At 31.1% G+C, this 13664-nt stretch overlaps 1 protein-coding gene across 1 annotated transcript in view; it reads left to right on the forward strand.

The window, feature by feature from the left end:
• Window positions 1-12377, forward strand: part of Cenpk (centromere protein K) — a 26451-nt gene extending 14074 nt beyond the window's left edge. Inside the window, 5 exon segments of the mRNA XM_015482307.2 lie at window positions 2703-2838; window positions 2925-3023; window positions 3487-3613; window positions 8538-8591; window positions 11728-12377. Of these exon segments, the coding sequence (XP_015337793.1) occupies window positions 2703-2838; window positions 2925-3023; window positions 3487-3613; window positions 8538-8591; window positions 11728-11886 (575 nt within the window). The 3' untranslated portion in view covers window positions 11887-12377.
• Window positions 12378-13664: the final 1287 nt, after the last annotated feature.

A 13664-nucleotide genomic window follows, 5' to 3' on the forward strand; every position in this document is an offset into this window, starting at 1 on the left:
TTTTTTTTTTTTTTTTTTTTTTTTGGTGCCAGAGACTGAACCCAGGAGTGCTTAACCACTGAGCCACATCCCCAACCCTTTTTTAATTTTTTTTATTTTGAGACAGGGTCTTGCTGAGTTGCTTTGGGCCTCGCTAAATTGCCAAGGCTAGCTTTGAACTCACGGTCCTCCTGCCTCAGCTTTCCAAGCCACTGGGATTACAGGTGTGCACCATTGCACCCAGCTATGGCATTTTAATCTTGTATTTACAGCCTTTAGAACTGTGAGAAATAAATTTCTTTCTTTCTTTTTTTTTTTTAGCTTCCCTATCTATAGTATTTTGTTATAGCAGCCCAAAAGTACTACAGAAAATTGGTACTGAGAAGTGGGGTGGTACTCTAATAAATATCAAAAATGTGGAATTTGCTTTGAAATTGGGTTAGGGGTAAAGGCTGAAGAATTTTTAAGTGTATTCTAGAAAAAGCCTAGGCCACCATGAGGAAACCTTTATAGATAATTTTGGTGATAATTCAGAAAGAAAAGAGGGAAGCTATAGAGAAAGACTCAGTTTTCTTAGTGCCTGAGTAATCCTAAACAGAATACTGGTGGAAGTATGCACAGTATAGATTCTTCTGATATTTCCAATGGAAATGAGAAGCATCATTTCTAAGGGTAGAGAGGAGAAACTAGTGTTTTTTGTTTTTTGTTTTTTTTCTTTCTCACTATGCAGTACAACACAGCATCACTGGTCACCAAAATATATGGAGATTTCTCCGTACCAGAAACCACTTTTCTGGCAGATTTTGCAGCACATGGGAAGGGACATGAAGCTTCCATACCCTCTTTATGCCTCCCTCCTTGAACCTTCACGTACTCAGACATTCAGAAGCTCCTGAACCCATCACAATATGCAAAGCAGCAATTTAAAACTTAAGGGCTATTCATTTTTGTAATTTTCCATTTAATATTTTCAAACCACAGTTGATCCCACGTAACTGATACCAAAGAAAAGGAAAGCTGTATAAGGAGGAATTACTGTAGAAATGTGTATACCTATTTCTGACACTTCATTTGTTCTTCATCCTGTACTGTGGATATTTCTGTTCCTTTGTTCCATATTTCTGTATTTAAACCAATACCACTTTATCTTGGCTACCTACTGAAGCCTAATAAAGACATCACAAAAAAAACAATATTTCACATTAAGTAGTATGAGTGTTCTAAGTTTGTTGTTGTTTTCAAAATTGTTTAATTTAAACAAATCTAAATTTTAGAGGTGGCTTTTTATTCTATCCCATAAAAACCTTGCTGAAATTTTAATTAAACTTCCCCCTTCATTATAAATTAAGTTGGGGGAGAATTGACATCTTTAACATATTTAGTCAGAATGCAGATCTCCATTTATGTGGTATTTAAAATAAGCATCTCAGTAATATTTTTGTAGTTTTCAACAAATAGGTCTTACATATCTTTTGTCAAATTCATCACTTAGTGTATTTTAAAATCTTTTTTCCCATTCCCCATCCCTTCCCTTCATTCCCCTTTGTCTAATCCAAAATATTTCTATTCTTTCCTAACCACCCCCACCTTATTGTGAATTAGCATCTGCATATCAGAGAAAATATATGGCGTTTGGTATTTTGGGGAATGGCTGATTTCACTTAACATAATATTCTCCAGTTCCATCCATTTACCAGTAAATGTCATAATTTCATTCACTTTATGGCTGTGTAATATTCCATTGTGTATATGTACCACATTTTCTTTATCCATTCATCTATTGAAGGGCACCTTGGGTTCCAAGCTGAACTGTATGCTTAGTATTTTTGATGCTCTTTAAATGGTTCTTTCAAATGTCAGTTTTTTATTACTACTAAGTACTAAGATCAATCTTGATCTTACATTGATCTTACATCCTGTGAGCTTGAGAAATCTTTTTATTCTAGTAGCTTTTTATAGTTCTGTAAGATTTTCTAAATTGACATGTCATTTGAAATCAGATTTCTCCATGGATTATCTGAGATTTATTATCCTTTCCATTCTAGATGCTTTTCATAACTTTTTATTGTCATATTTTACTGTCATAGAACTACTTCAGTAAAATATTAAATGTAGTCAGTAAGAATGGACATCTTTGTCTTGCTTCTGGTCTTATCCGAAAGCATTTGCTTTTTCATCATTAAATTAAGTCCGCTACTTAATCAACTGAACATAGGATAAATCCCACTTATCATGACATTAATCTTTTTTATTTATTGCTGATTTAAATTTGTTGAAGTTTTACATATCTTTTTATATCTATGTTCATGTGAAATATTGGTTTTTTTGTGATGTCTTTATTAGGCTTTGATATAAGAGTGATGATAACAACCTCATAGAATGAATTGAGAAGTATCCTCTCCTCTTCAAAAGAGCTTGTATATAATTGGTATTGTTTTTTCTTCAAGCATTGGAACCCATAGGTGAAGCCATCTGGACTAGCATTTCCTTACAAACTAAATAAAAATTCTGAGATGAATAAAACTTTTAATCCAGGAACGTTTTTAACTACAAATTCATTTTCTTTAGGGCTAGTTAGGTTTTGTTCTTCTCTGAATGAGCTTTGATAGTATGTCTTTCAAAGCATTGTTTCATTCTAATTTGTCAAATCTATTGATATAAAATTATTTGTAACATTTCATTTGCCCTTTTTCTTTCTTTCTTTTAATAGCTTTATTACTGAGCTATATCCCCAACCCTTTCTATTTTGAGATTAATTTGAATTATTTTGTTCTAGTTCCAAAAATTAAGACATGATCTTGAAATGGTACTATCTACTATTCAGTCAAAGAATGAAAAATTAAAGGAAGACTTAGAAAGGTATGTTTATATTATAATTACTATTAATCATTGATATGTATTGAATTGGCACTTAAAATCCATAATCTGTGTTTTCATGTTTGAAGGGAGCAACAATGGTTGGATGAACAGCAACAAATAATGGAATCTCTTAATGCACTTTACAGTGAATTGAAAAATCAGTTTGTGACATTTTCTGAAACAAGGTAATTTTGTGGTTCTAAGTTTTTTAAATAGGAGAAAGTATTTTCTTTTTCATGTTACCTAAACTATAGATGAAAAGAAGACAAATCTCACCAGGAATTGTGGGTCTTACCTTAACTTTTGCCGATTATTAGTTACATGATTTTTTATGAATGACTTGACTGGGTTGTACTATTAGTTTCCCTACATGTTATAAAGAAAATATATCTTTCATAAAACTAGTTATGTTGTTGGAGCAATGAAGTTTCAGCATTTTTGAAGTTTTAGACGGATACAACACTTTTATTTATTTATTTTTTGTGGTGCTGAGTGCTGAGTGCCTCACATGTTTGAGGCAATCACTCCACCACTGAGTTACAACCCTAGCTCTCAGCAAAGTTTTTTATTAACTTTATGAAGAACCAGGTACATATATATACATTTTACCAGTTAATTGTTTCTCTTAATTTTCTTTTTATCTATTAGAATCTTTAGTGAGCTGAAAACTAAAATGCTTAATATAAAAGCATTCAAGGAGAAACTCTTGAGTACCTTGGGTGAGTTTCTAGAAGACCATTTTCCTCTGCCTGATGGGAATATTAAAAAGAAAAAGGTAAGTTTTAGAGAAGATATGCATGTAGATTTTAAATTGTTTTAGGTAGGTCCAAAGGCAAGTTTTCTTATATAGTGAGAAGATATACACACGGATAAATGTACTGAAATATGCCATCATCATGTATTTACTGAAAAATTAGAAGCCACCTACTTGTTCAATAAAATGGGACTGATTAAGCTGGTGTGTGGTGGTGCCTGCCTGTAATCCCAGGAACTCCGAAGGCTGAGACAGGAGGACCAAGAGTTCAAAATCAGCCTTAGCAACATCAAAGCACTAAGCAACTCAACGAGACCCTGTCTCTACATAAAATACAAAATAGGGCTGAGAATGCTCAGTGGTCAAATGCCCCTGAGTTCAATCCTTGGTACCTCCCTGGGGGGAAAAAAAATGGGATTGATTAAATTTTTTTGTATTATATCCATATGATATGAAAAGTTCAGCTTTTAAAAATGATTTGTTGAACACCATTAGAGTTCATGAAATGCTCATATTTTTAAATGAATAAAACAGATGACTAGATTTTATTACTTGAATATAATTTATACCATAAATGTAAGGTCTGGTAGGTGAGTTTTGTTTTTGTTGTTGATGATGTTGTTTGCTTTTTTACTATTTGTCATGAATGTATACCTCTTTTTAAATCAGAAGAATGTTTGAAAATTGTTAGTTTAATCTAGGTTAATAATTATTTGAATAGAATTTATGATAAAATAAACTTTTTCCAAAAACACAAGTAAATCATTGAGTGACAGAAGATTGTGAATGACTACTCTAATTCCTTTTCTTTAATACATTATATAGCATAAATAAACAAAACTTTGAAATTGGAATTGGTATTAAAACTGGTACCAGAATAGTTTCTCTAAAATGTAAATATAGTTTAATCATTTTTTATTATAAAACTTTTGGCTCCCTATAGGATGAAGTCTATAAATTACTTAGAATAATGGATTTATACTTTGGAGTGTATCTGTCTGTTCAGTCTCATCATGAATTGTTCTTTTTTTTTTTCAGTTGTCAGTGGACCTTTATTTTATTTATTTATATATGGTGCCAAGAATTGAACCCAGTGCCCCACACGTACTAGGCAAGCATTCTACCGATGAGCCATAACCCCAGCCCCCATGAATCATTCTTTATTTATCTCTTATGTGAATCCATTCAATCTTACTACTATAGCCAAACAAGTTATGCAGTGACCTCTCACTTTTTGGGGCCTTATATTGCTATATTTGCTTTGCTTAGAAAACCTGTATATCTCTGTCTACATATCTTCTGAGTTAATTTCTTTTTATTTTTCTTTTTGTTTGGTGCTGGGGATTAAACCCAAACCTGTCATATCCTAAGCATGCACTCTACCACTGAGCTATATTCCAGGATGAGTTCACATTTATTAAAGGGCTGGAGACATAGTTCAGTGGTATTGTGCTTGCCTAGCAGTTGTACTGAAAAAAAAAAAAAAGGCAGAATTATATTTATTGAATGAATTTGAGAATATCAGGAAAAAAAGAAAAAGTTCTTATAATTGCAATCTGTGTTCATTTTATTTTTCGCATTCTTCTTTGAAATCATCTCTGGGCATTATATTTGTTATGGACTATGTCTTCCATTCTAGCCATTATTATTTATATTTATTTATTTTGGAAATTATTGAAAGACCATTCTGTGAAGGTCATGATTCTTTTGATCTTAATCTTGTAACAGTTCACTGATTTTCTAATTTCAGTCTCCCCATTTGTTTCAACTTTAGTTTTTAAAAATTATTAAACTATTAAACTTCTTCAATAATAAAACCACATGTGTGAGGCATCCTGAAATGCAAAAAATTGATTACTAGAAGCCATTAAGGGTTTTTAATGACATAAGAACTATTGATACATGTTGTAAAATGATAGATTACTATCTGTCTACCATCTGTGCCTCTGTTTTCCCTGCCCTCCTCTCTTTCTATGTCTCTCTTTCTGGCCTGCAGTAATACTATATATATTATTACTGCCATAATAAAATATCACAGACTTCTTGGCTTAAGCAACAAATTAATTTTTGCAGTTTAGAGGTAGAAGCCCAAGATCAGAGTTCTGTCAGGGTTGGTTCCTGGTAAGGTCTCTCTTCCTGACCTGTAGATTATACCTTCTCATTGTGTTCTCACATTCGTTTCTTCTCTGTATACAAGGAGAAAAGAGAATTCTTAGTGTTTCTTCCTCTTAGAAAGGAAGGAGCCATGAACTGGGATGTGACTCGGCAGTAAGGGGCTTGCCTAGCATAGGCAAGGCTCTGGTTTTGATCCCCAGTACCACAAAACAAGCAAAAAACCCAGTTATTTCAGAGTAAGGTCCCATTCTATGACCTCATTTTCATATTAATTACCTCTTTAAGACTCTGTTCCCAAATATAGTTGCATTAGGGATTTGACACATGAATTTCTAGAGACATACTCATTCTACAACATTGGACTTGATAATTCAAAAATGGACATGAAAAAGAAAGCTAAAAACATTCTCCATCAGTTCAGTTCTTTAACATGAGGTGAACACCATCATTAGCATTAGGTAAATATAATTTGAGACATCTTTCTAAACATACGCTTATAAAAATATAAATTGATGGATGATTGAATCAGTGGAATTTTGTACTTGCTAATATGAAATAAATGCTAAATGTAATTTTATGTAGATTTGATAGAAGAGTGAAAAATAGTTAAGTGTTGAATTGTTGAACTCAAAAATTTTTTTGCCTCGAATAGTCTGAGTTCTGGAAAGATCTTTCTAATGCAAGGAAAATAAATCATGAAAAACAACATAATATAAGAGTTTTTTTAAGGGCTAGGGTTGTAGCTCAGTGGTAGAGCACTTTCCTTGCATGCGTGAAGCACTCGGTTCAATCCTCAGCACCACATAAAAATAAATAAATAAAATAAAAATATTGTGTCCATCTACAACTAAAAAAAAATTGAACAAAAAAGAGTTTATTTAACTCCATTTCTCAATTTTAGGTAGAATTAAAGATGAGGAAATTAGGGCTGGGGTTGTGGCTCAGTAGTAGAGCACTTGCCTAGCACATGTGAGACACGGGTTTCGATTCTCTGTACCACATATAAGTAAATAAATGAAATAAAGGTCTCTCAACAACTAAAAAATTTTTAAAAAATCATTCTTCTTTAAAAAAAAAAGAAAGAAAATTAACATTCTTTCTCTATTCCAATTTTGCGTTGTTTTTACTTTGGTGGGTTTATAGTATTTATGTTGTGCTAAGAAATCATCATTCATGTCTATGGTTAGCTTTCATTCTGTTTTGTATTGGATTCAGTACCTATCTAGTACCACTGATTTTTTTAGTTCTTACTTTTGATCCATTGCTTTCTTTCATGGTTTTGTTAATGGTTGGTTTATTTGTTTTCTTCCCAAATAATTTGTTTAAGAAAAATTTCTGAATGTTTTATTCTTTGTCTTCTTAAAAATATTTTGTTGTCTTTATACTCAATGTTTCACACATTTTTTAATTGAAACTCAAGATTTGGCATTGCTCCATATCTTCTAAGATGAATGGACTATGTAGAAATCTGAGGCCAGACTCTAGATGATTTGCTGCTTCTGACTATAAAGCTGACTAATTCTTCAAGCTTCAGTAACTTAAAAGTATATGTCACAGTGCTGATCATTCAATATCAGTTTTTATTTGAAGATGATATGTTCTTTCTTTAGACAGATTTAGCTCATATTTCATGAAAAATTTCTATAATTATATCTATTGTTTATCCTCTTATGTTGAAACATTCACTTCTTTTGTTGCTCTGCTTCTTTTAAAGAATTTTTTTGGCTTCCTTCTTATTTATTAATCAATTCTGTAATTGTGTTGCCTTCACCACTGCTTACTCATATACTGATTTTTATTACTCTTTTTCATTTAGCAAGATATAAGGAGATTTTTAAATGCAAATTTACTCTGATGTCTTTACTAGAAATCTTATTTATTTTTGTTAGTATTATTTTATTATTTCTTTAACATATTTATATTTTCACAAGGCCTTATAAACATTCCATGATAATCTTTGGTATCTTTTATTTATTTATTTTTTGTAGTGGGTATTGAACCCAGGGCCACTTACTGAGCCACATCCCAGTCCTTTTGATGTTTTAATTTGAGTCAGGATCTCACTAAATTGCTTAGTGCCTGGATTACCAGTGTGTATCACCATGCCCTGCAATCTCTGGTATCTGTAAAGTATTGGCAGTATAGTTGGTGACTTGTAATTAATAGAATGTCTGAACTCAGTTCTTCTGATTGGGTTTATTGGAAGATTTCTAGCAGTTTCCTTTAGAGATTTGTCCTATTGAACATTTTAAACAATTTGGATGAAGAGGTAGAATACATGGCTATCAAGGTTTGCAAATGGTATGAAACAAGAGGATTAGATGGTAAATATATTGGATGGCAAAATTGGGCTTTGGGTGTCCAGGACCTTGGGCCAAGTTTAATAAGAAGATGTTTAGGAGAAATATACAACATATTGTTCTTGGGTTTAAATCACTAAATAATGAGTGCTGGGGGTGTAACTCAGTGACAGAGTGCTTGCCTAGCATGCACAAGGCTCTGAATTCAATTCCCAGTACTGTTTCAAAACAAAACATCATCAAAGAATGAGGGAGACATATCTTTGTTAAACGTGTGAAAGCACTTTGGCATTTTCAATGATAGTATGTTCAGAAGTTAGCAGGGTGAAATAAATGTCTGAAAGCAAACCTACAATAAAAGTTTGTTTCAGAATTCTTCTTAAGTCATCCAAACATGAGTTTGATTTCAGTTACCATGTACCATTGTAACTAAGAAACAATAATTTTTAAAAACCTCATATTATAGTTTAGCATTCTGCCACTAGCAAAATGAAAATGTTAATTGTTTGTTATTCACATTTCTCTAAAAGAAAAACACTCAAGAATCAACCAAACAGCTGATAACACTGCATGAAATACTAGAGGTAAGCATATTGTATAGTTTTTTTTTTTTGTTGTTTTAATGCTATCTTTTAATATACTCAGGCTTCAAAAAGAGAAAATACTACTTTAATTCTTTAGGTATATGTCAATCTGTTTTTAAATTTTTTTAGTTATACATAGACACAATATCTTTATTTTGTTTATTTATTTTTTATGTGGTGCTGAGGATTGAACCCAGTACCTCACATGTGTGAGGCAAGGGCTCCACCACTGAGCTACAACCCCAGCCCCTATATCAATCTTTATTAAATATATTCATAATAATTTATCTTTGCTAAAAAATTAGTTTCTTCCATATAGTATTAAGGAAAATATTATCATTTTTTAAGAATGTGAAATTTAAGTCTTAACTTTAATCACATTCCCAAGTTTTATCACAGTTAAAGACTTTAAAAATTATATCATGTTATTTGGCATATACATTGAAAAGTCCTGTGCTGCTACAATGTTAGAATTTAAATTGACACCTCTATAACTCAAAAATATGTGAAGTGAGCTTAAAGATTCTTTCCACAGAGTCATAAAAAGTTTTGTACAATTTTCCTTAAATAGCATCAATCTCTTGTCATAATGTAAAGACTGAGTAATTTCAACCTTTTCCGTATGACATTTATTTTGTTTTATAAATACCTTTGATCTTTTTTAAAAAAATGTTTCTCTTAGGGCTGGGGATGTGGCTCAATCGGTAACGTGCTCATGTGGCATGCGTCGAGCGCTGGGTTCGATCCTCAGCACCACATAAAAATAAAAATAAAAATATGTTGTGTCCACCGAAAACTAGAAAATAAATATTAAAAACTGCTCTCTCTCTCTCTCTCTCTCTCTTTCTCTCTTTAAAAAAAAATGTTTCTGAACTTAGCCAAATTCTTAAATATATTAAATTCCTTAGAAAATCTAGATTTGACAATGCACAGCAATTGAGCAGAGAGGAAAATAAAATAGTTATGAATAGTGTATTTACCAATTGGTAAAGTGTGCCTTTTTTTTTTTTTAACACTAGTAAGTTTTTTGAAGAATGTTTTCAGAAAACATGTTTCATTGTGATTTAATGAATTGGGTGCTAAAGTCCCTATCTTTATCTAAATAAATAGTTGCCTCAATAGATCTTTCTTTTTTTTTTTTAGATATTTTTTTTTTAGATTTTTCTTAATAAACAATATCATTGCTTTGAAAACCAAAATGCAAATATTTATTGGATTTATAATTGTAGTCTTTTAACTTATTTCTAGCTATTCCAGTTCATACCAAAACTATTACATATTGTTAGCGTGGTTGTTTTAAAATTTTTAAATAAAAATTGTGACTTCATGCAGCAAATATTGACAAGTATTAACTGTGAAGTACAAGTGTAAAATTTTCAAACTGTGCTGTGAGATACAGTGTAAAACTTAGAAAACTAAGTATGTTCCTGAGATTTATATTATTAGTGATAACAGTAACCAATATTTAAAACTTATTCAGTGCAAAACAAAATTTAATGTACATATTCATTTTAAATTTGAATTTTTAACAGCCATTTCTAGTGTCTACTAAAATTTTAGTTAATACAATTTAAATTAAAAATGAAAAATAAGAAAACTTTTATTTTTGTAGTGATGGGGATCAAACCCAGGGCCTCACATATGCTAGTAAGCACACTACCAATGAGTCACACTTACAACTCACAAAGCTTTCAAAGTGCTTTAATGGGAATATGTTTAATTCTTTATCAAGATTCCTAAAAGTAATGAGGCCACAAGCTTTTTTCCCTAGAATATGACTTGAAATAGACAAATTAATGCTAGTTGAAATTTTTATTTCAAGAATCAAGATATTGCTATTATAAAATATGAAATTAGAGTTTGGCAGGTTAATTTTATTCACTCTTCTAGCACTTTATTTGTTAAAATTATGCTTTTTCTTTTCCATGTTCCTTAAAGTAATAGCATCTTTCCCTTGAAGCTTTGGTGTAGCAATTCAGAGATTAAGCCTAACTCATGATCTGCCACTGATTGTGTGCCCCCATAGAATCCTTTAATCTTTCTGAGTTGTGATTTCATAATTTGTGAAGGCACCAGGGGGTAGATGAGGAGGCAAAATTACAATTAATTTCCATTTTGAAATTTTCACTGTGTTTTTTTTGTTAGTTGGTTTGTTACCGCTGATCTACGTCCCCAGTCCTTTTTATTTTTTATTTTGAGACAAGGTCTGTCTAAATTGCTGAAGCTGGCCTTGAAATTTGAAAGCCTCAGGCTTTTAGCCTGGTGTGTCACTGGGATTACAGTCCTGCACTATCACAAGCCCAGCTATTTTTGACCATGCTTTATAAAACATTAGTATTTAAAGTATTATAAATTTTTGCTTCCTGAAAAAACTTTCCAAATGAGAAATCATATCCCATCTATATTTATCAAAGTGTATAAATGCATTCTACTGTCGTGTATAACTAATTAAAACAAATTAAAAATTAATTTAAAAGTTTTAGACTACATAATTAATACAAAAACTTGAACCTTCTCAATTTTGGTTGTAATCGCTTAGCATCCTTGATAAAGAAATCAAAGACAAAGGAAATGATGATAAAATCAACTATTCTGAAGATTTATCAGAAGTGTAGATGTTTGGAGGGTGTGGAAACTGGCAATTTCTTTTACCCACTCACAAATACTAACACTCTCATTTAAACTTTCTGTATATTTTGTGTGGGGGGTATGTGTGTCTGCGTGCACATGCGCTTTGCTTATTAGGATCAAGCCCAGGGCTGTGCACATGCTAGTCTAGTAGTCTAGTGCTTTACCATTGAGTAATAATTTGAATTTTTAAGATTCTTCTCTTATTCTAAATAAATTATTAATCCTAAAAGAGGGAGAATTGTACCAGCTTTCTAAAGTATTTTTGGGGAATGTTTTAAAAAATTAAGATAGAAAGATTTATTTTAAAAACTTTTTTCATTCACTGATATTTATAGTCATTTAAAAAATCAAATCATTTATTTAAGCTAGTACATAAAAGTTATGCTATAAACAGTTGTTCAGGGAGAAAAGAGGTCAGCATCCCTTGGTGGAAAACTTTGTTTTATTATAGCTGTGTAGATTTTTTCCCCAGTAAAGTATATTTTGGATGATATTTTTTTTCTAGATTCTTATAAATAGATTATTTGATGTTCCACATGATCCATATGTCAAAATCAGTGATTCCTTTTGGCCACCTTATATTGAGCTGCTGCTGCGTAATGGAATTGCTTTGAGACATCCAGAAGATCCAACCAGATTGAGACTAGAAGCCTTCCATCAATAAGAGGATGTTCTTTTTTCATAACAGGAAAGAATCTTGTCATCTAAGGATAATGGAAACAGGACTATTTGAATAAAAGAATATTATTTGCAAATCGAAATAATAATCCATCTTTCTTTTATCCTTAAGTGACATGTATTGCCATTTCTTCATTTTAAAAATGGCCCTTTCTTATTCATTCAGTGCTATGGTGTTTTAGACTGTACAAAGAAAGCAAGTAAAAAATATTGTAGATTTATAAAGCATTAATGTACTTTGCCTCATTCGTTGTTCTTTGGAAAATTCTTTGTTAATTTAGGATATTCCTAATGTAATAATAATAATTTTCTTTTCAATTTTATGGCAGTATATTTTATGCATTTTAAGTTTCATTTGTATTTAAAAATTATATTTAGGAATTATAATGGAAAGATCATTTATTTTGCCGATGTTTATAAAATTGAAGTAATATCCCAAGGAGAAAGTGACATAATTAAAAATACCTAGCAAATCTATTTCATGTGTATTGCCTTATTTCTAGATTTATTAAAAATTGGAATATGAAAATACAAATGGCAAAAGCTGGTATATAAAAACTATATTTTAATATGTATTAAATACCAAGGGACATTATATACTAATCTGCTCTTGATTCTGCTACAAAATTATGTTCATAACACTCTGTAATTTTTTTGTAAATAAAATTCTCTATAAAAATCTCTAGCTATTGGTAATATGGAATATTTTTATAGATAGACTTTTTCACAGGTAAATTAAGATATAGGACTCAAGCTAAACTAAAGAATTATAAACCTATTTAGCATCAGTTTTTCTAAGAGAAATTTATGTGTGCTTTTATATTTTTATACTGTATAGTATTGAAGTTTTTTGCTTACCTTAATTACTTCATTTTTTAAAAATGAGCAAATAGTATTCTATATATTCTGTGTCCTGTAAAAAATATAAGTACTTTTGTATTTTAGAGAATATAACTTCGTTTTAGAGAAGCATTACCTATAAAATACCTTTCTAGAACACTCCTGTTGTATGGGGAAGGAATGAGCAACTTTTTATTTCTCCAAGTTACTGGAAAGAGGAAAATAATGGTTCTTGCAGTGTAGGCCTGACAACAATTCTTCAAAGTGGTACTATTGTCTGTGAAGTCCTTTGTGTTGCAAATTACAGACTAGAGTAGATAAACACAATAAACAACTTGGTTATTTATCTGGCAAGTCTTGTTTTACATCCTACTTTATTAGCCCAGGCTTCTTACATAACAAGATTACTTGCCTACTTTTAATTTCAACTACAAAGTAAATTATACTAGAATTAGTCTTGATTTATAATCCATCTGAATTTACAGCCTTTTAAGCTTTTTGTGGTTTTGAATGTGTTGTAAAACATGTTTCAAATGCAGAGAACCTTATCTCTATTTTGACTTTTCAGTGATTTAAGAAAATTTACATCTTAGAATTTGTTATTTCATTGACTCTTAAGTATGATACTGATTGAGTAGCCTTATTTGGGATAAGGGCTATGTTTCAGACTACAAAGTATTTTTTGGAATATTTTTATAGACTTTTACTGGCTGAACATCTCTAATTCAAAATCTAAAATCTGAAGCATTTCAAATGCTAGAGCATTTCAAGTTTTGGATTTTTGGATTCAGGATGCCTAGCCTGTAATATCTTTTTTTAAATTAATTTTTTTTTTAGTTGTAGACAGACACAATACCTTTATTTTTGTTTATTAGTTTTTATGTAGTGCTGAGGATTGGACACAGTGCCTCATGCATGCTAGGC

This window comes from Marmota marmota, unplaced genomic scaffold (assembly GCF_001458135.2).
Source record: "Marmota marmota marmota unplaced genomic scaffold, marMar, whole genome shotgun sequence".
Classification (NCBI taxonomy): domain Eukaryota; kingdom Metazoa; phylum Chordata; class Mammalia; order Rodentia; family Sciuridae; genus Marmota; species Marmota marmota.